Source organism: Nycticebus coucang, chromosome 14 (assembly GCF_027406575.1).
Source record: "Nycticebus coucang isolate mNycCou1 chromosome 14, mNycCou1.pri, whole genome shotgun sequence".
NCBI lineage: Eukaryota > Metazoa > Chordata > Mammalia > Primates > Lorisidae > Nycticebus > Nycticebus coucang.
The window spans coordinates 71,892,846-71,917,329 of NC_069793.1; the positions used below are offsets into that span (position 1 = coordinate 71,892,846).

Consider the following 24,484-nt stretch of genomic DNA (forward strand, 5'->3'; position numbering starts at 1 on the left):
TCCCCCCGCTATTTTTTTTGAGACAGAGTCTCACATTGTCAACCTGGGTAGAGTCTTATGATGTCATAGTGCATAGCAACCTCAAACTCTTGGGATCAAGAGATCCTCTTGCCTCAGCCTCCTGAGTAGCTGGGTCTACAGGCACCTGCTACAACACCCAACTATTTTTAGAGACTGAGTCTTGCTCTAGCTCACACTGGTCTTGAACTCCTGAGCTCAGGCAATTCACCCACCTTGGCCTCCCAAAGTGCTAGCATTATACGCATGAGCCACCATGCCCACCTCTCATCCCTTATATTTTAAAACTTGTGTACCTACTTGCATGAGATCTTGAAGGCTTTTTATAAAAGAAATCTCTGCTTCTACCATGTAAAACTCTGCCAGGTGTCTTCGGCTCTGAGAATTTTCAGCTCGGAATGTTGGACCAAAGGTAAACACTTGAGTAAATGCTCTGCAATTCAAGATTAAGAGAATAAAAATAGGAGTCATGTGATTAATTTTTATTTAAAATACTCAATGAGCTCTTAAGGGAAAAAAATGTTGTGCCTCTGTCTTGTCCACAAACCCGCACATATTTCCTACTATATTTTTCTAAAGGGTGATAATAATAGTTTCATTAAAAATATTACATTTTTAGAAACAACTTTATCACAAAGGAATCTGCAACTGCTTCACAAAACCCTATGGTTTACTAAATATAAAAATATAACCACTTCTATTATTATCCATAAAAAAAAAAAAAAAAACCACTTCTGGGCGCACTCTACTGCAGCTGCCTTAAAGAGCAGGCAACTACATTTCAGAGCAATGAAGAACAAAGTAAAGAAAAAACACCACAGCCCAAAAAACCAAACAGAATCTCGATCAGCGGTTCTCAACCTGTAGGTCACAATCCACAGAAACTGATTTAAAGGGTCGCAGCATTAGGAAGGTTGAGAACCACTGATCTAGATAATCACAGTGAAAACTAGAATTTCATATAGATAAGAGGTACTTGTTTATTTTTTAAATACATGAAAAAAGTTAGATATACACAGCAGTTCACCTTGTTCAAAGCCTATCTAAGTACTTCACTACCATGCAAGAGTTTCAATGACAAATAATCCCTGAAATTTGGGGTAAGGGCAGATTCTGAGGCACTGACTACTTTATTCTCTAGATTTCAAAAAGGACTATAGTTCAACTATTCAAACGGGGGGACATAAACCTTATTTTTATACCTTTTTCCTACAAAGAAGTGAGCACTCCACCTCATTCTTCCTTACACTGAAACAAATGAGGTTAGGTCAAGCATATATTATTAAGTAATAAATATTTACTGAGAACTTGATCTTTAAATTTTAAGGTTTGGCTATAAAAAGTAAGTGGTTTAGGGTTCCTTAGCCATGATCCTGAGGACTCTTTATTTGTGCATTAGCCAAATAACATTAAGATCAGAAACTTAGGAAGGGTACATGTGAAATTTACTAAATGTAGAATATAAATGTTTTAACACACTAAGTAAGAAAATACCATGAAGGCCATGTTAACCAGTTAGATGAAAATATTTCAAATTGTATATAAAACCAGCACATTGTACCCCACGATTGCATTAATGTACACAGCTATGATTTAATAAAAAAATAAAAAAAAATATTTAGGAAGAAAAAAAAGATCAGAAACTTAGGGCAAAAAATTGGTGAATTTTGTATATATACCAGTTTTATTATTATTATTTTTTTAAGTAAAGATATTCTGGGAAACAGTAAAATAATTATAGTGGAAAACAAGAGATTTATTTTTTTCTTTCAAATGGCCATTTCAGTTAAGAACCAGTTGGTAAGAAGCTTAGGAATTTATGTTTTGGTTCCATCTGCCTAAGACCATGATCAATTAACCTCTGAGTAAAAAATAAACAGTAAGAACTCGAAAATATTACTATGGTTACCTCTTTCCCAAGATTTTGATCTAGACTTGCCTACTAGAATATTACTGAAAAGACTGAACCTACATTATGTGAAATGAAAACTCCATGTAAAATAATGCACAATCCTGCTTTTCTTTATACATTTCCCCAGCTCTGCCATTCTCAGTTAGTACACCTAGTGACCCAAGTCAGACCCCACACACCTCTACTGCTCACATGTCCCATATCATATGGATCACAAAATTATTCACATCTTAGAATACTCTCAAATTTTGCAACTCTCCTCTGCCCCTACTGTCAGTGTAAACCCTTATCTCTTGCTTGGAAAATAACAGATTTTAAACTGGTATTTGCCACCTGTCTTCCTCTGGCTCCAAACTTCTATGAGTTTTCAAACTCGAATCTGATTATGCCCTAATTTAAAAATCTTCACTGATTCACCACTGCCAATAGATGAAATTCTAACTCTTAATTTTGAGTCAACTTCCCTTTACACAGCCTTTTTTCCAGCCACTCTGAAGACATTCCCCTTACTTACCACTCCCCTGTATACCTTTAGGTCTTTGCATAGGCTGTTCCCTTCCCTACAATGTCCTGTCTCCTGCTCTTCTCACAAAATGGCAAATTCCCATCCATTCTTCAAATCTTGGTTCAAATATTACTTCCTCTCTGAAACCTTACCACACATCCCCAAATTTAATGTTCCCTCCTATATATTACTATAACGTTTTGTTCGATACATTTATTATATAAAACCTATAACTCTGAAATGTAATTAGGTATTGAGGTATCTTTCTCCCCAAATAAACTGTGACATTTTCCAGAACAGGAATCATGTTTTATTCATATTTGTATCTCTAGTTCCTAAAACAGATACTCAAGTTGAATGAATGAGTACTAATGATGATGACAGGCTTCCTCAGTAGTAAACTGAAAAAGCACAACAGCCTAAAACAGTAACATTACAGATATAGAACAATATTCAGGTGTGCTTTACTGAGACTGCTAGCACCTAAAATGGGTCAAATAATACAGATAGCAAATAATACAAATAATGGCTCAAACAATAAATTCAAAAATTATAAGGTCATAAGTTTCCAATCTACGACCATGCCCTCTCTAGGTAGACTGGCAATAGCATTTACATAAATCAATAAAGTGACATATCTCTCTGGTACTAACTGCATCACAAGAAATTGTATATATGGATGTTAAAGGACATTTTATTGAAATTTTCCAGGGCATAAGTACGTATGTGGCATAGGTAAAATTTATTTTGGGGACCCTGAAAGGAAGGCTAATGGTACTGCCATTTGAAAGAGATATGTTAATTAGTATTAAGGTACAAGGTACATAAAAACAATGATTTCTAACAAGAACTCCAAGTTCAAATTACACGGGTATCTGTTCCTCAAGTGGCAAGTCTATGTAGGATGCTCCAGGGTGAGTAGCCATAGGGGTATCTTTTTTTTTGGAGGGGGGTACTGTATGGGAACAAATGAGTAGGTTACATCATTTGCATTTGTTAAGTAAAAGTCCAAGTTGTAGTTGAGTCCCTCGCCCAGGGGGTGTGCCATATACCCCTGCACTGTACCTGTTAGGTGAGAGCTTACCAGTTCCTCCCTTTCCTCTCTCTCCTCCCCCTCTACTTGAATTGTTTTTTTTTTTTTTGGTTTGGGTGTGTAGTAGTTTATCTACTAGTTTCATATTAGTATTGAGTACATTGGATGCTTGTTTTTCCATTCTTGTGATACTTTACTTAGGAGGATGTTCTCTAGATCCATTCAGGGTAAATACAAAAGATGTAAAGTCTCCGTCTTTCTTTATGGCTATTCCATGTTATACATATATACCATACATTATTTATGTGAGCTGATGGGCTCTGAGGTTGTTTCCACATCTTGGTAATAGTGAATTGAACTATAATAAACATTAAAGTGCAAATGTCTTTATGATAAAATAGTTTTGCAATAGGGCTTTCTTATTTAACAATGGTTAATAACTTTCCCTGGCAATGCAGAGCAACCTCTCTAGTATAAAATGTTGAAGAGGATCAAGAACTTTTTTTTTGTCACACAGTCTCATTATGTCACCCTCGGTAGAGTGCTGTAGTGTCACAGCTCATAGCAACCTCAAACTCTTGGGCTTAAGTGATTCTCTTGCCTCAGCCTCCCAAGTAGCTGGGACTATAAGTGCCCAACAGAAAATCTGGCTATTTTTTTATAGTTGTCATTGTTGTTTAGCAGGCCCAGGCCGGGTTTGAATGCTCCGGCCCCAGCGTATGTGCCCAGCACACTACCCACTGAGCTACGGGCATGGAGCTGAGGATCAAGAACTTTTATTTTTATTACTTTTATTTAAAGAGACTGGGTCTTGCCTTCTTGCCCAGGCTGGAATACAGTGGCTCAATCATAGCTTACTGCAACCTCAAATTCCTGGGCTCCAGTAATGCTTGTGCTCAGCCTCCTGAGTAGCTGGGATGACAGCTCCCACACAATGGCCAGCTAATTTTCTTTACTTTTTGTTGCCCAGACTGGTCTCAAATTCCTGGCTTCAGTGATCTTCCTGTTTCAACCTCCCAAAGTTCTGGGATTACAGGCATGAGGCACTACACCCAGTCTAAAAATTTTTACTTTAATTAAAGGAAAGATTAGGCTCTGATTGAGGTACCCAAGAGTTCTAAAAGAGTAACTGTGCCCACTGAAATAGTGCAAATATGAAATGAGATGGAAGGTATGTTGAACGTTTAAATCATTCAACAGTGATCACTCTGTGACAGTGTCCAGGGTGCTACTACAAGTGACAGCAGCAGCAGCAGCAGTACTAATGAGAGTAGCTATCATTAGGGAGTGATCCTTGTGAGCCAGCCATTAAATATAAGGATCTTTAGAGTTGACACCTTTATAGTTAACGCAATAAAGTATGTATTATTACTTCTATTTTCCAGAATAGGAACTGATGTTTAGAGAGGTTAAGAAGCTTTCCCAAAAATCACAGAGTCATATCTTAATAAACAGTACATGTCAGATTCAAATCTAGATCTGACCCTAATACTTGTAAGACTTAACCACGACATTTACAATAATGATGCTCATAACTGAATATTTACAAATTCAGAAAATTAGAAAGAAAAAATTTTAATGTATTCCCTCTTCTCAAAGATAACTAGGGTAAGTAGTTTGGTATATTTCTATCCTTATGAATAGTTTGTTTTATGTGCTAACATAATACCTCTCTAGAATATGCTGTCTTCCTGAAAATAATAATAATAACTTTTCATCAATATTTTGTAATCTTCAGCAAGTCATTTAGCTTTTCCTGTCCTCAAATTCTTACGGGGTAGGGGTTAGGAGTACCTTGGCATTGATGTCTAGTATCTTTTGCGATAATTTTGCTCTAGATCTAAGGGAAATCATTCCCATTTTAATTTCTGCTGATTTCTTCTTTTTTTCATCTTTTACACATGAAATCCATTTGCTGCAAGGCTTGAAGAAACCAACATTTAAAATGAGATATGAGAACAAGGCCGTTTCTAAAATAAGATACAAAACCAGGTGAAAGGCCAGTCCTGCTGTAAGAAGAGACCAGCAGAGAACACTCAGCGCTGAAAACCATTCTCGTGCCAAATTCTGGACAGAAGAAAGCTGTATAAGGAAAGTCCATGAGCCTGGAGCTGACGTTCAAGATAACAAAAGTACATTCAATACACATCAATCAAGACAGCTACAAAAATGGCTATTTGGAAAATAAAAAGTAAAATTACCAAAAACGGTTCTACAAAGGTCACCTTTTCCCTGGTGTGGAGTTTTAAGAAGCTCTCAGGTTAGCAAACAGATTAACGTAAAATGGTCAGTAAGGGCCTGGCCATTTCTTCTTTTTGGCCCTAAAATTTAAGAGCTAATCATCATAATATTTTGAAAGAACAGAGGAATTGTTACTCCTTACTTGAGGAAGAACTTACTCAGCCTAAGATTAATCAGCGACTTTCCCTACACCTCCAGACCCCACCAACCAACCCCAACCTCAGTATCACTTCTCCGCTGTTAAGTTCACTAAAAGTTCATTGAACTAATGTGAACTCACAGAAAAGTTTTAGCTAGATTTACAAACATCTGTGAAAAGTGCTTTTCTCATCATTCTGAAAATGATCATCTATTTTACTACTGTTTTGAGTGCACTGGATTATCAATATCGACACATTTGCCATTCATTATTTCCACATGCTAATTAACAGAGTGGACTGTAGGCACCTCCTTCTGCTTTCCCCTATTCCTCTATCTTGCAACATACTTGGTGGAAGGGATTCAAAGACATGCAGCCCTCATCATTTCAGCAATTGGTGTTACAATGCCTCAGGGAGGACATACTATAAAATCTAAAAATTCTTTACCAATTGCCAAACACTTCTGCAAAATTAATTTCTTTTACCATGTCCTCAATATTTTATTTAGAACTGAATTTAAGGCCCATGTAAAGTATAATCCTAATTGCATAATGAAATTTGAAGTTTGATAGTCTAACAACAATGCTGCTAAAGCGAGTGAGAGGTTGGTTACCCATGTCTGAGGAGACGACATTTGAAAAGGACATTCCAGCAAAGGAAACATGAAGCACATTGATAGAAAGAGCCTGGTAATTTTAAAGAACAGGAGGAGGCCAGTAGCAGGATGACCGATGACAGATATGGTCAAAGAGGTGGGAAGGACCAGAATATATTGGGCCGTCCCTGTAAGGCATGACACTTGTAAAAACACAAACCCTTTCATCTTGAAATTTTTATTTTTGTTTTTTTTTTTTTTTTTGTGGTTTTTGGCCGGGACTGGGTTTGAACCCGTCACCTCTGGCATATGGGGCTGGTGCCCTACCCCTTTGAGCCACAGGCACCACCCTCATCTTGAAATTTTTAACATAGTATTTATTCTCTTAGCTTTCCTCCTATTTCTCTGACTTCTATTTCTGCCTCTTTGTATGTGCTTCTCTAGCTATTCATTAAACAGTAGCACTCCTTAAAATCTACTCCCGGGCCCCCTTCTTTTCTCACTGTATATTCTCTCTCTAGATGATCCACTTCAGCCAAAGACTACAATTAACAACTTAATGGCATTCAATTCACAAATTTATACCTTCTGCCTAGACCTCTTCTTTAAGTTCCAAAAGCAAATATTCGACTTTTTAGTTGATCCTTTCACTTGTCACAGACTGAATTCATACCTCCCCACAGTTCTAACTTTGACCTCAGTCTTCTTCTACTAGTCCTAAGTCAATCCACCCAGTATGCTCTTTAATAACACCATGTACTACTGTTTGCAGCACCTTTCAAAATGAAAAATTTTAATCTATTGGTGTGATTATTTGTTGAATGTCCGTCTTCATCAGACTATAAATTTCACAAGCGACTGTATCTGTTTTTTTGTATCCTCAGTCTTAATCCAGTGCCCAACACACAATGGAACAAGTAATATTTGTCAAATAATTGTCAAACAATTCATTTTCTATAAAAACACACTGATTCAGGTTGGGGAAATGGAATTTTTTTTCTTTTCTTAAGAAACAGTTTCAGTATGTTGTCCAAACTGGACTCAACCCCCTGGGTCAAGTGACCCTTCTGCCTTAAGGCCCCTAAGTAGCCAGAATTATAGATGCACACCATTGCACCCCACTTCCTGAACCGAATCTTTGAAACAGTACTGGGATGGAGGTGAGGGTAGAGGAAGATGGCAAACAGAGTATCAACGACCAAATAAAAAATTCTGCTGTTCTGTGAAATAATGTTCACAAAAGGCACTGGGAGATGACAACATCAGTTTTAGCGACTGCTCACATATTAGCTTTTGCTCTGCAGGCAATAAGTAAATCTTCCAGAAGAACTAGATGAGTCATGTTCTGAGTCATAAGGCAGATTTCAATAAATTTCTTTTCTTTTCTTTTTTTTTTTTTTTGTGACAGAGCCTCCAGTTGTTGTCCTGGGTAGAGTGCCGTGGCATCACAGCTCACAGCAACCTCCAACTCCTGGGCTCAAGCAATTCTCCTGCCTCTGCCTACCAAGTAGCTGGGACTACAGGCACCTGCCACAACACCCGGCTATTTTTTGGTTGCAGCCGTTTTTGATGTTTGGCAGGCCTGGGCTGGATTCAAATCCACCAGCTCAGGTGTATGTGGCTGGCGCCTTAGCCGCTTGAGCCACAAGTGCCGAGCCAATTTCAATAAATTTCAAGGGGTTAAAGCAAGAGTGAAAATATGCCCAAGATCAATGGGAAATACTTTCAAAATCTCCAAATGTTTAAAAATTACTAACACTTCTATATAACCCAAATTTCAAAAAACTAATCAGAAATTGGAAATACATAACACTGAATAATAATGAAGAACCCACATGTTAAAATTTGTAGACCAGAAATCAAATTATGCTTAAAGGGAAAATGTATACCCTTAAATGTGTATTTTAGAAAAAAAAATAAAAAAAGACAAGACCTCGGTGATCTAACGACCACTTCCAGGAACTAGAAAAGAATTAACACAATTAACTAAATTAAGGCCAATAAATTAGAAGGAAAGAAACACTAAAAACATAAGCACGAAATAAAATGAAAATATAGAATAGAAAAAAAAAAAAATCAACAGAGCCTAACATTTATTCTTTGGAAAACAAAATTTACAAATCCCTGAAAAGATGGATCAAGAAAAAAGCAGGAACTACTAATACAAGTCAGTAAAAATGGTTGGTCATCACTAGAAATTCACACAGGCATAACAGAGCAATGAGTTGGTTTTATACTCCCAAAACTGACAATTTAGATAAAATAGAAAAACTCTTTACAAAATGCACATACAACTTGCAAATATTGACACGAGAATGGGAAAGTCTTAATCATCTTTTCCACTAAAGCTGAATATCATATTCCTTGATCCATCAATTCTACTCCAACAGAAATATCTACCTAGAGGTACCGAACATGCTCTAGAATGTTCACAAGGACACTATTCCTAATAGATTAAAAACTGAAAGTTACTCATCAATAGGAAAAAGGCTAAGTATATTATGATAGAGCTATATGAGTGAATATTACACAACAACGTAAAAGCTGAACTACATTGGGAACAACATGGATGACTTTACAGACACAAATGTTGAATGAAAAAAGTCAGAAACAGAAAACATATATTCTGGGTTATTCCATTCATGCAGACATTGGTTGCTTTGTGGAGGTAATTACTAGGAGAGGCGTAAGAGAGGCCGTGGAGGTGTGGGCATATTCTCTGTCCTCAACTGAGTTGTTAACTATGTAAAAATTTATCAATTATACCTTTAAAATTGTGCACTTTTCTGATTGTGTAACTCCAAATTTTTAAAAATTAGAAATAATTTTAAGTAAAAATAAATAAATAAAAGGACTAGATGGGGGTGAACTGATTCTTTGGCTTCTGTCTGAGTGATATACTACTTCATCATTGCTGCTATGAGGGATTCTTCGGAGGACTGACTGAGTGGATGTGAGTTTTTGGAAAATAACATTATCTTAAAAGGTCACATTAGCTGACTGTTCTTTCTAACTGAATACTTCTCATGTCTCAATAAGACACTTAAATCACTTTTCCAGAACAGGTGTATGATGTTGTCAACTGCATCTACTCATGTCGATATCATCGTTCTTATATTTCTTATATGTAGTGGTCCTTGATCTGAGGATCAATAAAGAGAACAAAATGTAAACACTTTAATTTAGGTACACATACAAAATGGTGTTTAAGCATTATTCAAATCTACCTTTCCTGAGGCCTAATACTATCAAAGTAGATGAGTCATAATGGCATTGAAGTATCAACAATTTCCAGGGCTTAAGTCTTAGACAGTCTTATTTTTTAAAGGTGATGGTAGTGATTAAAATCCTAAATTGAAATTCTGACCCCTCTGCTTATGAGCTATGTTCTCAACTTCTGTAAGACTAATTTTCCCTGTGTGAAATGGGGTTAAGTGTACATATCACAGGGTTATTATAAAGATGAAATGAAACAGAATATGGCCCAACAATTCGCTCCTGGATCTATATCCCAAAGAAATAAAAACAAGTGTTTAAACAAAACTCTGCATATGAATGTTCACAGTGGGATTATAAATAATAGCCCAAAAGTAGAACTAACCCGGTGTTCACTGGATAAAACAAAACATGGTATATTCACACAATGGAGTATTATTTGGCCATGAAAAAGGAGGAAATAAAAATAGATCCTATAACATGGTAAACCTTGAAAATACTGGGCTAAGTAAAAGAAGCTAGACACAATAAGCCATACATTATATGATATATCATTCTATTTATATGAAATATTTAGACTGGACAAATCCATAAAGACCAGTGGTTGCCAGGAGCTAGAAGAGGGAATAAATACTATATTGGTCTGCATAGGCTGCCGTAACAGAATACTACAGACTGAGTGGCTTGAATAGAAATTGGTTTTCTCAACAGTTCAGGAGGCTGGAAATCCAAGATCTAAGTGTTGGCAGGGATGGTTTCTGGTGAGGCCCCTCTCACTGGCTTGCTGAAGGATGCCTTCTCACTGTGTCCTCACATGGACTTTCCTCTGTGCACACGTACCCTGGTATCTCTTCTTCTTATATAGACACAAGTTCTGCTGGATTAGGACCTCATACTTATGACCTCGCATAACTTTAATTACCTCCTTAAGTACACCATCTTCACTAACCCCCTATGTTGGGTTAAGACATCAACATATGACTTTTAGAGGGAGACAATAGTCAGTCCATATAGGGAATGATTGCTTTATGGGTACGGAGCTTCCGTTGGAGATGATGAAAACATTCTGGAAGTAGACAGTGTCATTAGTTGTACAACATCACTAATGGTAAATTTTATGTTATGTGTATTTTATCACAAGACGTTAAGAAAAAAAGTTTTCTGAGACTAATTTTCTATTATGCACTTTACAAGCTTTGTCCTTGCCACCCTCTAGGAGGGAAGTGGTTACACCCCACTTTACAATGGAAGAAAATAAGGCTTAAACCAGGAGTCCTCAAACCTTTTAAACAGGGGGCCAATTCACTGTCCCTCAGACCGTTGGAGGGCCGGACTATAGTTTAAAAAAAAACAAAACTATGAACAAATTCCTATGCACACTGCACATATCTTATTTTGAAGTAAAAAACAAAACGGGAACAAATACAATTCACACCGCTTCATGTGGCCCGCGGGCCGCAGTTTGAGGACCCCTGGCTTAAATGAATCAGTTACTAGTCCAGAGTACCATATCAAGACGGGCTTTAAAAAAAGCAGTCTGAATCCATGGTCCATTTTCTACTTTCCTACAAGGATGCAGTCTTAAAAACTAATAAGTACAGCACAGACGATCAGTGGTTCCATATTCCAACACAGCACGTTGCACAGAAAAGTTTTGTCCCTTTATGCCACCGTCATCTGGACGAGTTTTGTCCCCCTCTATATTATGATTGGTCCACTCTGGGGGGCTGTCCCTCGTTTGCCTTTCTTCATCATTACTCGCTATCTCTGTGATTGCCACTTACTACCATTACAGCTCCTCTGTCTTATTCTTTCCTCCATCTATAGACTGAGTGGAAAGGGATAATGATTTGTAAGTATTGACAGTCAATTAGGATACCTTTTAATTCCCTTCTATGGTACAAAAATAACGGTAACACATCCGATACACTTTACAGCTCTTTTTTGGCTATGGCCACTTTTGCCGAGGCTCAGGGATTTACCAACAAGGGTTTCTCTTGTGGCACATTTTGTTCTTCTCCTTTTCTTTAGCTACTTTTGGGTCCGGAGCCATATAGAGCATTGTGGTGCCTACAAGTTAGACTTAAATAAAGGGACACTTCGCTATAAATGCTTAGATGATCTATAGCTGTAATTTTCAAACTTTGGCAGGCATCAGAATTTCTTGGGGTTTGTTAAAACACAGATTGGTGGGCCCCACCCATAGAATTTCTGTTTTAGTAGGTCTAGGGTAGAACTGAGAGTCTGTATTTCTGTAAGTTCTCAGGTCATGCTGATGCTGCTAGTCTAAGGATAACATTTTAAACCACTGAGAGTGGTTTGCAATTGTGGCTGCATAGTAGGATAAGATATAACACTTAAAAAAAAAACAATCCTGATGCCCAGTCTTGGTTCCAGACCAATTAAATCTGCTAGGGAGAGGGAGAGCTGAAGCATGTATGTTTTTTTTTTGGAGACACAGTCTCACTGGGTTGCCCTGGGTTGAGTGCCATGGTGCCATCATAGCTCACAGCAACCTCAATCTCTTGGGCTCAAGTGATCTTCTTGCCTCAGCCTCCCAAGTAGCTGGGACTACAGGCACCTACCATGATGCCTGGCTAGTTTTTCCATTTTTAGTAGAGACAATGTATCACTCTTGGTCAGGCTAATCTTGAACTCCTGAGCTCAGGGATCCACCTGCCTTGGGATTCCAGAGTGCTAGGATTACAGGTGTGAGCCACCATGCCCAGTCAGCATCTTTCTTTTAAAAAGTTTCCGAGATATTCAATATAGAATTGAGAACCACTGATCTAGATCTTCTAATTACTAATTATGATTAAAAGTAAAAGGCACAAATAATTGAAAATGTACCATTCACATAAGGTACACAAATGAAATAAAAAATTTCTAACATTCTTTTTTTTTTTCCTTTTGTGAGACAGAGAATTGCTCTGTGGCCTCAGCTAGAGTGCAGTGGCATCACTGTAGCTCACTGCAACCTCAAACTCGTGGGCTCAAGTGATCTTTCTGCTTTGGCTCTCCACAGTGCTAGGATTTCAGGTGTGAGCCACCTTGCCTGGACTTCTAATATTCTTCACAGACCTCCAATCAAATAGAGCTTGGTTTCTGAACACAAAAGCACAAAGAAACCATCATAGACTAGAAACAGGGACAAACTGCTTTTATTTATTTCTAATATTCTTCACAGACCTTCACTCAAATAGAGCTTGGTTTCTGAACACAAAAGCACAAAGAAACCATCATAGACTAGAAACAGGGACAAACTGCTTTTATTTATTTATTTTTGAGACAAAGAGTCTCACTTTATTGCCCTTGGTAGAGTGCTGTGCCAACCTAGCTTGCAGCAACCTCAAACTCTTGGGCTCAAGAGATTCTCTTGCCTTAGCCTCCCTTGCAGCTGGGACTACAGGCACCCACCACAGACAAACTGCTTTTAAGGAGCATTAGTCCAAAGAAATGATGCAGGAAAACTCCTTATTCATTTTCCCTAAATTGGAGGAAAAGGAAGAACAAAAGGAAGAGGAAGACATAGAGAAGAAAAAGGAAGAGCTATGCTCTGCCATTCCAGGACATTTCAGCTACATGAACACTAAAAACAAACATTTCTAATGCTATGGATCACGGGATGACCTATCTAAAAAGTAGAGAGACTCTGGGTTGAAGTATTTGGACAGTTATCTTCAAATTCTCAAGATACACCCACCCTCAACAGCCATATGGGAAATGGCAATATTTTCAAGTCAAACACATATTTTGGCTAAAAAAGACATGCGAGACAATTTTTGAGATAACTCTTCATACAGTAGTCCCTAAAATACTGTCGGCCTAAAGTTCAAATTTTTTCATATCATACTATCCTAAAGTAGAATCAGGATGGAAGCCCAGAATAATTACGTCACTAAATAATGTTCCAGAAACAGAAAAAAGGCCTCTATCTCCTGATCTTTACCATAATTCATATGCTAACTCTGCCTCTTAAGGACTAGCCTGCTCTGCAGGTTGTCCAAACTGTAGAGATTTATGTGACACATGTCTATTTATCTGTCCCATGTTATTAGGTCCCATGCCACCTGTTTCAAGTGGCAAAACACTAGTTTTATTTTTCAGTGTACAGTATATTATAGGAGATAAAATAGTGGCTGACATCAAAATAAATAAAAATAATGTGAATACCAACCAATCCAGTAACTAAGCTTATTTGTTATCAATTTTTACTGGGGAAGAAAGCAAAATCATGCTGAGTTTCTTTCTTTATTAGCAATTTCTTCTAACAGAACAAAGATGAAATTTCCTTTTATTTCCTGTTAACATTAACTGCCACACTAGAAAAATTAAACTTTACGTGGGGCCACAGTGCTTTATTAGGTCAATATAGGTCTAGAGACATGTGAGTTACATGTGCTTCATGAGGCCCTGGGCTCTAAACCGGTATGTTTAAAATATATATACAATCTCTACAATATATGTTTAAAATATATATAGAATCTCTACAATCTTTGTTATAACTTGTCTCTTAGAATTTAGGAGGCATTTCTATTCAGTACTTCCCTAAAAACAAATACAACACCAGAGAAGGCAGAAAATTAATCTGTTTCTATTCAATTACTGGGGGACCATAGGTCCTAATTTGCCCAGGAAGAGCCCATTTTATGCCAACTGCTGCAGAACAATTGTTATTAGCCTTCCTCTTTATGCTACAAAGTATCCTTGTTTGGATGCCCTGGCTCTGCCTCAATATTGCAGTAAGGCTCTCCGGGTGGGTTCCAGTGAAGTAAAATACATATAAACATTTCAGTAGGTTCTATAATTCATGCACATAGTTCACAAATAAGTTTTAAATTTTTTTTTTTAAATACTGAATTTTCTGGATTCATACAAAGAGGAATTCACACTCACTATATGAAAATGTAAATGAAATTTCATTTTCAAATAAAGATACTTTTTCAATAGCATATTATTCCTAGTTTTTTTTTTAATTTAAGTGATTATTTTTCTAACTAGTATAGATTGATGAACCAAGAAGTATAGAAGTAATCTAAGCCCACAGATCACAGCTATAAAGAAGAGCTATACCCAGTCTAGGGCCTTGATAGCCTTATCTTACAATCATCACTATCCACTATGAAGTCATATTGATTTATTTCTTCATTCAACACATACTTACTAGACTACTAATCACTGTAGAAAATACAGAGGTAAATCAAGCATGGTCTTTACCTTCAAAGCTTTCAGACCAGGAAGGGGGAATGACCGACAATATACAAAGCCATGATTATAAACGTACTAGTTTGAAATAAATGTACCAACTAAGATTATAAAATTCTTAGGGAAAAATGTAGGAGAAATTATGTTTAATCTTTTGGAAAGGAAAAATAACTCATGAACTGGTGAGGCACAGGGGCTCAGGCTTGTAATGCCAGCACTTTGGGAGGCCAAGGCAGAAGGATTACTTGAGCCTAGCACACAGTCCAGCCTGGGCCACACAGCAAGACCATTCCTCCCTAAAAAAATTTAAAACTTAGCTGAGCCTGGTAGTGTACACTTGTAGTCCCAGCTACTTAGGAGGTTGAGGCAGGAGAGCCTGAGCTTTGGAATTGGAGCCAGTGGGCTATGATTGTGCCATTGCACTCTAGCGTGGCTGACAGAGTGAGACCCTATTTAAAAAAAAAAAAAGGCTTGGTGCATGTAGTACAGTGGTTATGGTGCCAGCCACATACACCGAGGGAGCTGGGTCTGAACTGTCCCAGGCCAGCTAAACAACAATGACAATTGCAATAAAAAATAGCCAGGTGTTGTGGCAGGCACCTGTAGTCCCAGCTACCCGGGAGGCTGAGACAAGAGAATCACTTAAGCACAAGAGTTTGCGAGTTTGAGGTTGCTGTGAGCTGTGACGCCACAGCACTCTACCAAAGGTGACATAGTAAGACTCTGTCTCAAAAAAAAAATACACACACACACACACATTAGCCTAAAACCTAGCCTTATTGTAACTTTGGTTTGTTACTCCACATTCCGTTTTCTACATAATTTAAGAGGTTAATGCATCTCAAAGAATTATTAGTTTATGTTTTGAGGTGTACAATGTATAAAGATGTAACTTTGTGACAACAACTGAAAGTGGAAATGCAGCTGCCGAAGGAAAGATTTTTATGTTATTGAAGTTGCTATAAATTCAAGTTAGAGTCTTGGAATATTAGGATGTTAAACGTAATCTCCATGGTAACCACAAAAGAAAATAGCTACAGAATATATTATATGTAAAAGGAAATGAGGGAAGAATTTAAATGTTTCACTATAAAAAATCAGTTAAACACAAAATAAGAGATCTAAGTAGGACATGAGGGACAAAAAAGCCATAGTCATATAGAAAACACATAGGAAAATGACAGAAGTCCCTCCAATCAATCAATAATTACTTTCAAAGTAGATAAGATTAAACTCTCCCATCAAAAGACAGATTGGCAAAATGGATTTTAAAAAAAGTATGACCCAACTATATGCTGTCTACAAAAGACTTGCTTTAGATACAAAGACACAAACAGATTGATACTGAAAGGACTGATAATGAAATTTTCAGTAGGAATAACAACAAAAGGAAGAGTAGGATGCTCATACTAACATCAGACTAAACAGACTTTAAATGCAAAAGGACTACGAGAAACAAAGGACATTACCTATTAATAAAAGGCTCAATAAAGAAGATATAAAAATTTAATGACAAATACATAAAGCAAAATCCATCATAACTGAAGGGAGAAAATAATTCTATGTAACAGTTGTAGCCTTCAATATCCCCTTCTCAGTAATGGATAGAACACATAAGATAATTTAAAAAACACAGGACTTAACACAATAAAACAACTAAATTTAATAGACATATACAGAATACGATGTAATGACTGAAATTTTTTCATATGTGCATGTGTTACCTATTTAAATAGTGAATACATATTCATTAAAAAATTTTGTGCATGTAGGCTGGGCACGGTAGCTCATGCCTATAATTCTACCACTTTAGGGGGCCAAGGTGGGTGGATCGCCTGAGCTCAGCCTGAGCCAGAAAGAGACCCCAACTCTAAAAGTAGCCTGGCATAGACCCAGCTACTCAGGAGACTGAGGCAAGGGGATCACTTGAGCCGAAGAGTTTGAGGATGCTGTGAGCTATGATAAGACAGCACTCTACAGAGGGTGACAAAGTGAAACTCACTTGCACAAAAAAAAAAAAAATTTGTTGTGTGTGGTGTTGGGAGTAAAACATTGTGAATGTACTTGATGTCAATCTGGAGTTTAAAATTTTAAAATGGTCAAAATGTTGAATTTTGGAATTTGAAATTTATCACAATAAAAACAAATGCAAAAAAAAAAATGAATGGAGCTGGGTGCAATAGGTAACATCTGTAATCCCAACACTTTGGGAGGCTGAGGCAGGAGGATTAGGAAACCAGCCTGAGCAAAACAATCAGACCCTATCTCAAAAAAACCAAAATGTTTTCTCCAGATATGGTAGTGCATGATGCACATGTGTAGTCCCGGCTACTCAGGAGGCTGAGGCAGGAGGATCATTTGAGCCCAGATATTTGAGACTGTAATGACCTATAAATGATCACAGCACTGCACAGTAGCCTGGGTGGCAAAGCAAGACCCTGCAGCTAAAAAAAAAAAAAAAAGGATTAAAATAAATGATGGTATATCCATTCATTCAATTGAATAATATTCAGCAAAAAAGGAACAAACTACAGGATAAATCATGAAACCATTATGTTGAGCGAAAGCCAGAAATAAAAAGAGTAAATACTGTATGATTCCATTCATATAAAATTGTACAAAAGGAAAATCTAGTCTATACTGACAGAAAGCAGATCAGTGGTTGCCTAGGGCTGGGGTAGGGGAGGGATACTAACTTTAAAAGGGTTCAAGAGAATTTGGGGGGAGTGATAGAAATAATTCTATATTTTTATTATGGTAATGATTACAAAGGTTTATAAATCTATCAAAACTTACTGGGCGGCACCTATGGCTCAAAGGAGTAGGGTGCCGGCCACACATGCCGGAGGTGGCAGGTTCAAACCCAGCCCTGGCCAAAAACGGCAAAAAAAGAAACTTACTGAACTATATTTTTGAAATAGGTTCATTTTTATTATATATAATGTATACCTTAATAAAGTTAAGAAATAACAGCAATAAGAACAACTTATTCATGTGCTGGTTTACCCTGTTACTAAATTAAATTCTAATCTTGTTCTAATCATAATATAAAAGGTGAATGGTCAAGTTTCAAGAATCCAGAGGAGAACAGCAATGAACTACTTCAAAGAACAAGAGAGGCCAGAACACAGTGACATTCCACTGTCGACATACAGGATCACACCTCTTAGGGCACATCATACCCTAATCTGCTCTCATTTCTTAGTTTAGCTCTGATTTGAACTTCAGACTCTAAACGGTATCTGATTTCTACACCCTTCTCTCATCTCAGGTGCTGGATTAATTTAACCTCCTGACTTGTCTTGTGAATCCTGAATATTGGCAGACTCCATCTCTGCTCAACCTCCTGCTTTATGGGAACTCCTGTTCTATTACTATTATAGAACAATTTAATTATTACTTCTCAGCTTTTCTGCCTGGTCCATGCCACCAAGGCATGTATGTTAGTTCTTTAGCTAGTTTTTTGTCATCGCTTTGGGTTCTCCTAGGGCCCCAGATGTTACCATCATTGTAACACCTAACACTTGAGTGCTTATACTGTGATAAACATTGGGCTTCACACTGGGCTTCTCACAGTGGCTTTTGAAGGTGGCCATTGATTTATTTACATATTTTTTAGAGACAGGATCTTTAGCTCTATCACTCAGGCTGGAGTGCAGTGCACAGTCATAGCTCACTGCACATATATTCACTCACTGTCATAATTACAGGTTAGGAAGTGGAGGCTCAGAAATTAACTTCATAAAATTAATATGTAAAGAAGCCAGAATACCAATTTGTTTCTCTTACCGCACTTCCTTCAACTAACAGAACCATTCATTTGGACAGGGTCTGTTCTTGATTGGCAGGGTAACATTACCTCAGTAGCTGCTTCACTCTGTAACCATCTTGGTAGTCTCACATGCCCATCAATGGGACTATCTCATATTTTTACCATCCCCCTTGGTGTCCAACACAGTTGCATACCATTTGGGCGAACACTAACATTACTGTTAAATAGCCATAGTTATTTTTAGTGGAAGAAAATATGCTAGAAAAAAAGGTCAAAACAACAGAAATTCTGTTCTCAAATGGACCCTAAATCCTACAAACATACAAAACAGAATTTTTTTCCCCTCTTCCTAAAAAAAGCAATTAAACTCAATATGTGTAGCTACACAAGAGGGTAACTCTACTCAGGAGGCTGATGTGGGAGTATCGCTTGAGTGCAGAAGTTCAAGGCTGTGGTACACTCGGATCACATCTGTGAACAGCCCCTGCACATACTACAGCATGAGCAACACAAGAAGACATTGTCTCAAAAGCCTCAGAAAAATAAAATTAAGTAAAGCCACTTGAGCAAAATAGAATTTGGACAAGAGTATACAGTAATTGAAAGAAGTAATAAAATCAGTTTTGCTTCTTATAACTCCAATTACTGCCCATATTAGTCTAATTATGAAGGATTAATTTGATGTCTCACTATAGTAAACTGCACTTGTTTTTAGAGAGCACCAACAGGCATTGCATTTCATGTGCAACAAGTTCTATTCCATAATCACTCAGAAGACTGCCTGGGAATTTTTAAAAGACAACTCACACAAAACTTGCTTATTACAAAGGTGATCAATATTTTAGGTACTTTTTCTGCTTAGCCAGACCTCAGTGAACTCAGTAAAAGAAGAATGGAGCTATGTGCTCACACACTTGAAGCAGAGAAAATGCAGGTTGGTATTCCCTCCACAAAGGAATTCAGTAGTAGAAATGGGTAGAGAATTCATTGTTTAGACTTTCAAAGGTGGTATGCATCTGCATAACAGAGTCAAAATATTACACAGAGACATTAAATCTGTATAATAATTTATAGCCTAAACATGAAAGAAAAGCAACTTAAGACCATTTGAGCTAGTAGAAATGAAGTTAGAATGGTGAATGTAGTAGATATTTATATTCACTCCTTCTTGAAACCGTACAAGAACAATACAAAATTAAAAGGAAGAAACAGGAAGGTGGTTTTCAGTGGACAAGAAATCTCAAATTTTTGAAGAACAGAAAACAAATGATTGAGTGATGACCAATACGGGCAAGCCCTGGGCGGTGTCTGGAATACTGAGTAAACTACAACAGAAGGGAGGTGGCACATCGAACCCTGGTGAACCCTGGTGAAGACGAGGTGGTGAATAGAGATTCACTGAGTTTGCATAAGAACTAGTTAATCCTCCCTCACCTTTCCACCAGAATGGCTGGAAGCCATATGTCCCACCAACCAGGGCACAGGGTCTTTCTCAACAGTTTGTAGTGGCTCACTGGCCTTGGGGGAGGCTAACAAGGGAGGATCACTGAAGCTTAGGACTTGAAGACCAAGCTGGGCAAGAGAGAGGCCCCATCTCTACTAAAAACAGAAAAAATTAACCGGGCATGGTGGCACATACGTGTAGTCCCAGATACTCTGGGAAGCTGAGACCTCAGGAGTTTGAGGTTGCTATGAGCTATGACAGTGCCACAGCACTCTATGATGGGGATGGGGTAGTGGCAATGGATTGAGACTCTGTCTCAAAAAACAGAGTCTTTCTCTAAAGCAGTGTTTCTCAGCATTAGTACCACTTTGGGGTGTGTTGTAATACAAGTTGTGGGTCCCACTCCTAGTGTTACACAGAGACATTAAATCATTGCATAATAATTTATAGCCTAAACATCAGAGTAGAGTTTGCCAGAGGCTTGGGGAGGGCAAAATGGAGAGTGACTGCTAACAGGTATGGTACTTCTTTTTGGAGTGATAAAAATGTTATAAAATTTAGATAATGGTGATGGTTGCACAACTTTGTCAACATAGTAGAAACTACTAAATTGTGTACTGTTAAAGGGTGAATTATATCTCAATAAAGTTGTTCTTAAAAAAATCATTTATTCATCTGTATACAGGGCTCTCACAGCAACCCAACAAATAGTCTTCAACAACTGTCATATCATGTCTCACCTTTGTCTTTCCTATACTAAATATCCAGTATCTTCAACCATTTCTTTGGCCATGATGACCAGATCCTTCATTATACTGGTTGTTCTCCTAAAGTTGGACAGGATACAAAATCACACTATTTTTATATGAAGCTTTATGAAAGATTCTAAATGTTTGGAAGTTGATAAAGGAACAGGATAGAAAATCTACAGTTTTCTAGCTTTTGATGATTTGGCTGAATGTAATTTATTCAAGGATAATATATCAAACATGACAGACACATTCCAGACTCAAATATAGATAACACATACAGAACAACAAAAAAAAATTACACACCATAAAATGCTCTATAATAGAGAAAAAGAGTTGTATTAACTGGATTTCTGTTGTTCCAAGAATACAAAACTGATAGAATCCACTCCAAATATGACAGGCAGTGGTCATTAAAAATATGAATGACGGGCAGCACCTGTGGCTCAAAGGGGTAGGGCGCTGGTCCCATATGCTGGAGGTGGTGGGTTCAAACCCAGCCCCGGCCAAAAAAAAAAAAAAAACACACACACACACAAAAATATATGAATGACATTTAAAAATGCTTCCTTCCGGACCAAGCTGGCAGCTGAGTAACAGCTTCCTTGTAACTGGGCACCATGAGTCTGGGGAAAGAAGACTTCGGGCATCTCTGGCTGGTGGGTTCTGTCCATAAACATCCCTTTGGGGACACAGGGAGTCAGTATGAGACTTCTGGACCCCATGAGGAGGACAAAAGCAGTGGAGAACTGGCAATTGTTTGAGTGTGTTTATTTGGTCTAATCCCAGCAGTAGCTATAAGTGCAGCAGCAGTGAGATTACAAACTGGAAAGGCCTTACCTGTGAGCTGTTTTGTTTTTTTTGGACTTGGCACTCAGTTGAACTATCTTGGGAGAACTTGGGCAAGAGTGCAGAGGACTTTAAGCGTTGTTTAGGGCCCCAGACTGAGCTGCTGAGCCAGATGGAGATAATAGTGTTTAGTGGTGGGCTGCTTAGACTCATTGTGGGAGAACTGCCCCAGCAAGCTCCACCCTTAGGGTCAAAAAGCAAGGATGGGGCAGGAGTAATCTAGTGGCTGAGAAGCCTAAAAGAAGGGCCTGAGACACCTTACCGCCTTAGCCCTCTGGGGCATAGAGAGAGACTGGTTTTGGCACACTGGGTAAGTGGACAGCCACTTTAGGAGTGATCCCTGCAACAAGTGCTTTCCTGAGAAAGCTTCTGCTTGGCCAAGGTTAGCAGTTTAAAGTGCCTTTTAAGCGAGCTGAGGAGAGATTTAGGATCTCTACCCTGTGGAGTTTGAGAAATCAGCAGAGGCGTCCAGTCTCTATCTCGTACAGCCGTATCAGCATTGTGATTAACATCTCATACCCCAGAAGATCACCTGTTGCCCAGACAACATCCAGCAAGATATATATACTGCTTTTTTTTTCTTAATTTCAACATTTTTTTCAAGATTTTTCTTTTCTTTCTTCATTTTTCTAATTTAAATATAATTTTCCATCGTTGCCTTTTTCAAAAATTAGAACTTCATTTTTGCTAGTGTTTCTACCCTATTACTTGGTTTTTCTCCCAATTTTATCCCGTAAAGTTTTCTGTTTGCTTGTTTTGGTTTGATTTATAGCATTATTGTCTTTCCTCTCTACTTGGTGGAAGAGGGGTGTTGTGTCCAAACAGGCTACCAAAGAGTTGCTGACCTCAAGGGAACCACACAACCCAGCTCCCTCAGAGGTTGATGGTATTTTAAGGTTGGGTCAAAGTACCCTACTGTACACCTATATTGCTCCTGCCCCCCTGTTTCTGTGCCTCTCTTCTTTTTGTCAATATTCCATTTTACCCACCTGCTCTTTCTCTTTTCTTTTCTCCCTTCTTGCTCTTCAATCTTCTCATCCTCTGGTCCTGTACCAAAAGGACTCATTGAAACCCTAGTCCAGAGGCACAGTAACTTAAAGAGCAAGAGGAAATGAAAGGAAAATTAGGGCAAGGAAACAGATAAAAGAAATCACTCATAAAGAAGAATCAGCAGAAAAATCCTGGCAACATGAAAAACCAATCCAGAGCAACCCTCCCAAGGGATCATGAGGTAGCTACTGCACAGGATTCCACCTATAAAGGGAATTTAGAATACAGATGATGAAAACAATGAAGGAAATGATGGAAACAATGAAGGAAACTTGATAAAGCAGAAAATAAAAAGAAATCCAAAACAATCAAATGAGATGAACAAGATGAAGAATATAGAAAGCATATAGCAGAGCTGAAGGAACTGAAGCAATTAGGGAATTTAAAGATGCAATAGAAAGTATCAACAAAAGATTAGACCATACAGAAGAAAATAATCTTGGAGGTAGAGGACAAAGCTCTTGAGATAACTTAGACAGTTGAAGAGGCAGAAAAGAAGAGAGAGAAAGCAGAATGTTTCCTGACAGAATGATGGGACTTTATAAAGCATTCAAACATATGAGTTATAGGTATCCCAGAAGGAGAAGAATAATTCCCCAACAGAATGGAAGCCATACTAGAGAATGTTATAAATGAAAAATTCCCCATATCACCAAACATTCTGACATACTCCTTTTAGAGGAATATCGGACGCTAGGTCGCCTCAACTCTAACTGAGCTCCTCCAAGACACATTGTGATGAACCTGCTCCAAAGTCAAGACAAAAGAAAAGATTCTGCAAGCTGCCAGGAGTAAGCGCCAGTTGACCTACAGGGGCAAATCCATCAAGGTGACTGCAGACTTCGCTAATGAAACTTTCCAAGAAAGCAGACATGGTCATCTACCTTTAATCTACTTCAACAGAACAATCTCCAGCCCAGAATTCTATATCCTGCTAAGGTAAGCTTTAAAATTGATGGAGAAATCAAATCATTTACTGATATACAAACATTGAGGAAATTTCCCACAACAAGACCAGCTCTACAGGAAATACTTCAACCTGTTCTACACATTGACCATCATAATGGATCAACAGCAAAGTAAGAACTCAGAAATTAAAGGACAGAACCTAACTTCCATGCTGATGCAAAAGATAAAACTAAGCAATGGACTCTCACAAAATAAGATGAATAGAAAATTACCACACTTATCAATTATCTCAATAAATGTTAATGGCTTGAATTCCCCACTGAAGAGACATAGATTGGCTGACTGGATTAAAAAACAACAGCCATCCATTTGCTGTCTGCAGGAAACACACCTAGCTTCAAAAGACAAATTAAAACTCCAAGTTAAGGGTTGGAAGACAATTTTTCAGGCAAACTGAATTCAGAAGAAAACAGGGGTTGCAATTTTATTTTCACATACAAGTGGATTTAAAGCAACTAAAGTCAAAAAAGACAAAGATGGTCATTTTATATTGGTCAAGGAAAAAATACAACAAAAAAAAGTTTCAATTCTAAATACTTATGCACCCAATTTAAATGCTCTCAGATTCTTGAAACAGACCTTACTCAGTCTAAGCAAAATGATATCCTATAATACCATAATAACAGGGGACTTTAACACTCCTCTTACAGAGCTGGACAGATCGTCTAAACAGAAATTAAACAAAGATATAAGGAACTTAAATGAGACCCTAGAACAACTGTAGATTGTACAGTAGATTCTACAGTTGAACAACTGTAGAACAACTATAGATGCATACAGAACACT

At 37.8% G+C, this 24,484-nt stretch overlaps 1 protein-coding gene across 3 annotated transcripts in view; it reads right to left on the reverse strand.

Annotated features, from left to right (window-relative positions):
* NARS2 (asparaginyl-tRNA synthetase 2, mitochondrial) overlaps window positions 1–24,484 on the reverse strand; it is a 188,739-nt gene that overhangs the window by 88,628 nt on the left and 75,627 nt on the right. The window contains exons 1-2 of one of the 3 annotated variants that reach the window (XM_053560070.1): window positions 5,263–5,385; window positions 319–451 (exon numbers count right to left, since the gene is read on the reverse strand). The exons of 1 other annotated variant lie outside the window; for it this stretch is intronic. In XM_053560070.1, coding sequence (XP_053416045.1) covers window positions 319–451; window positions 5,263–5,270 — 141 coding nt within the window. In that variant the 5' untranslated portion in view covers window positions 5,271–5,385. Of the gene's footprint in view, window positions 1–318; window positions 452–5,262; window positions 5,386–24,484 lie in introns of those variants that run through there. One more of the 3 variants, XM_053560068.1, reaches the window with a different exon arrangement.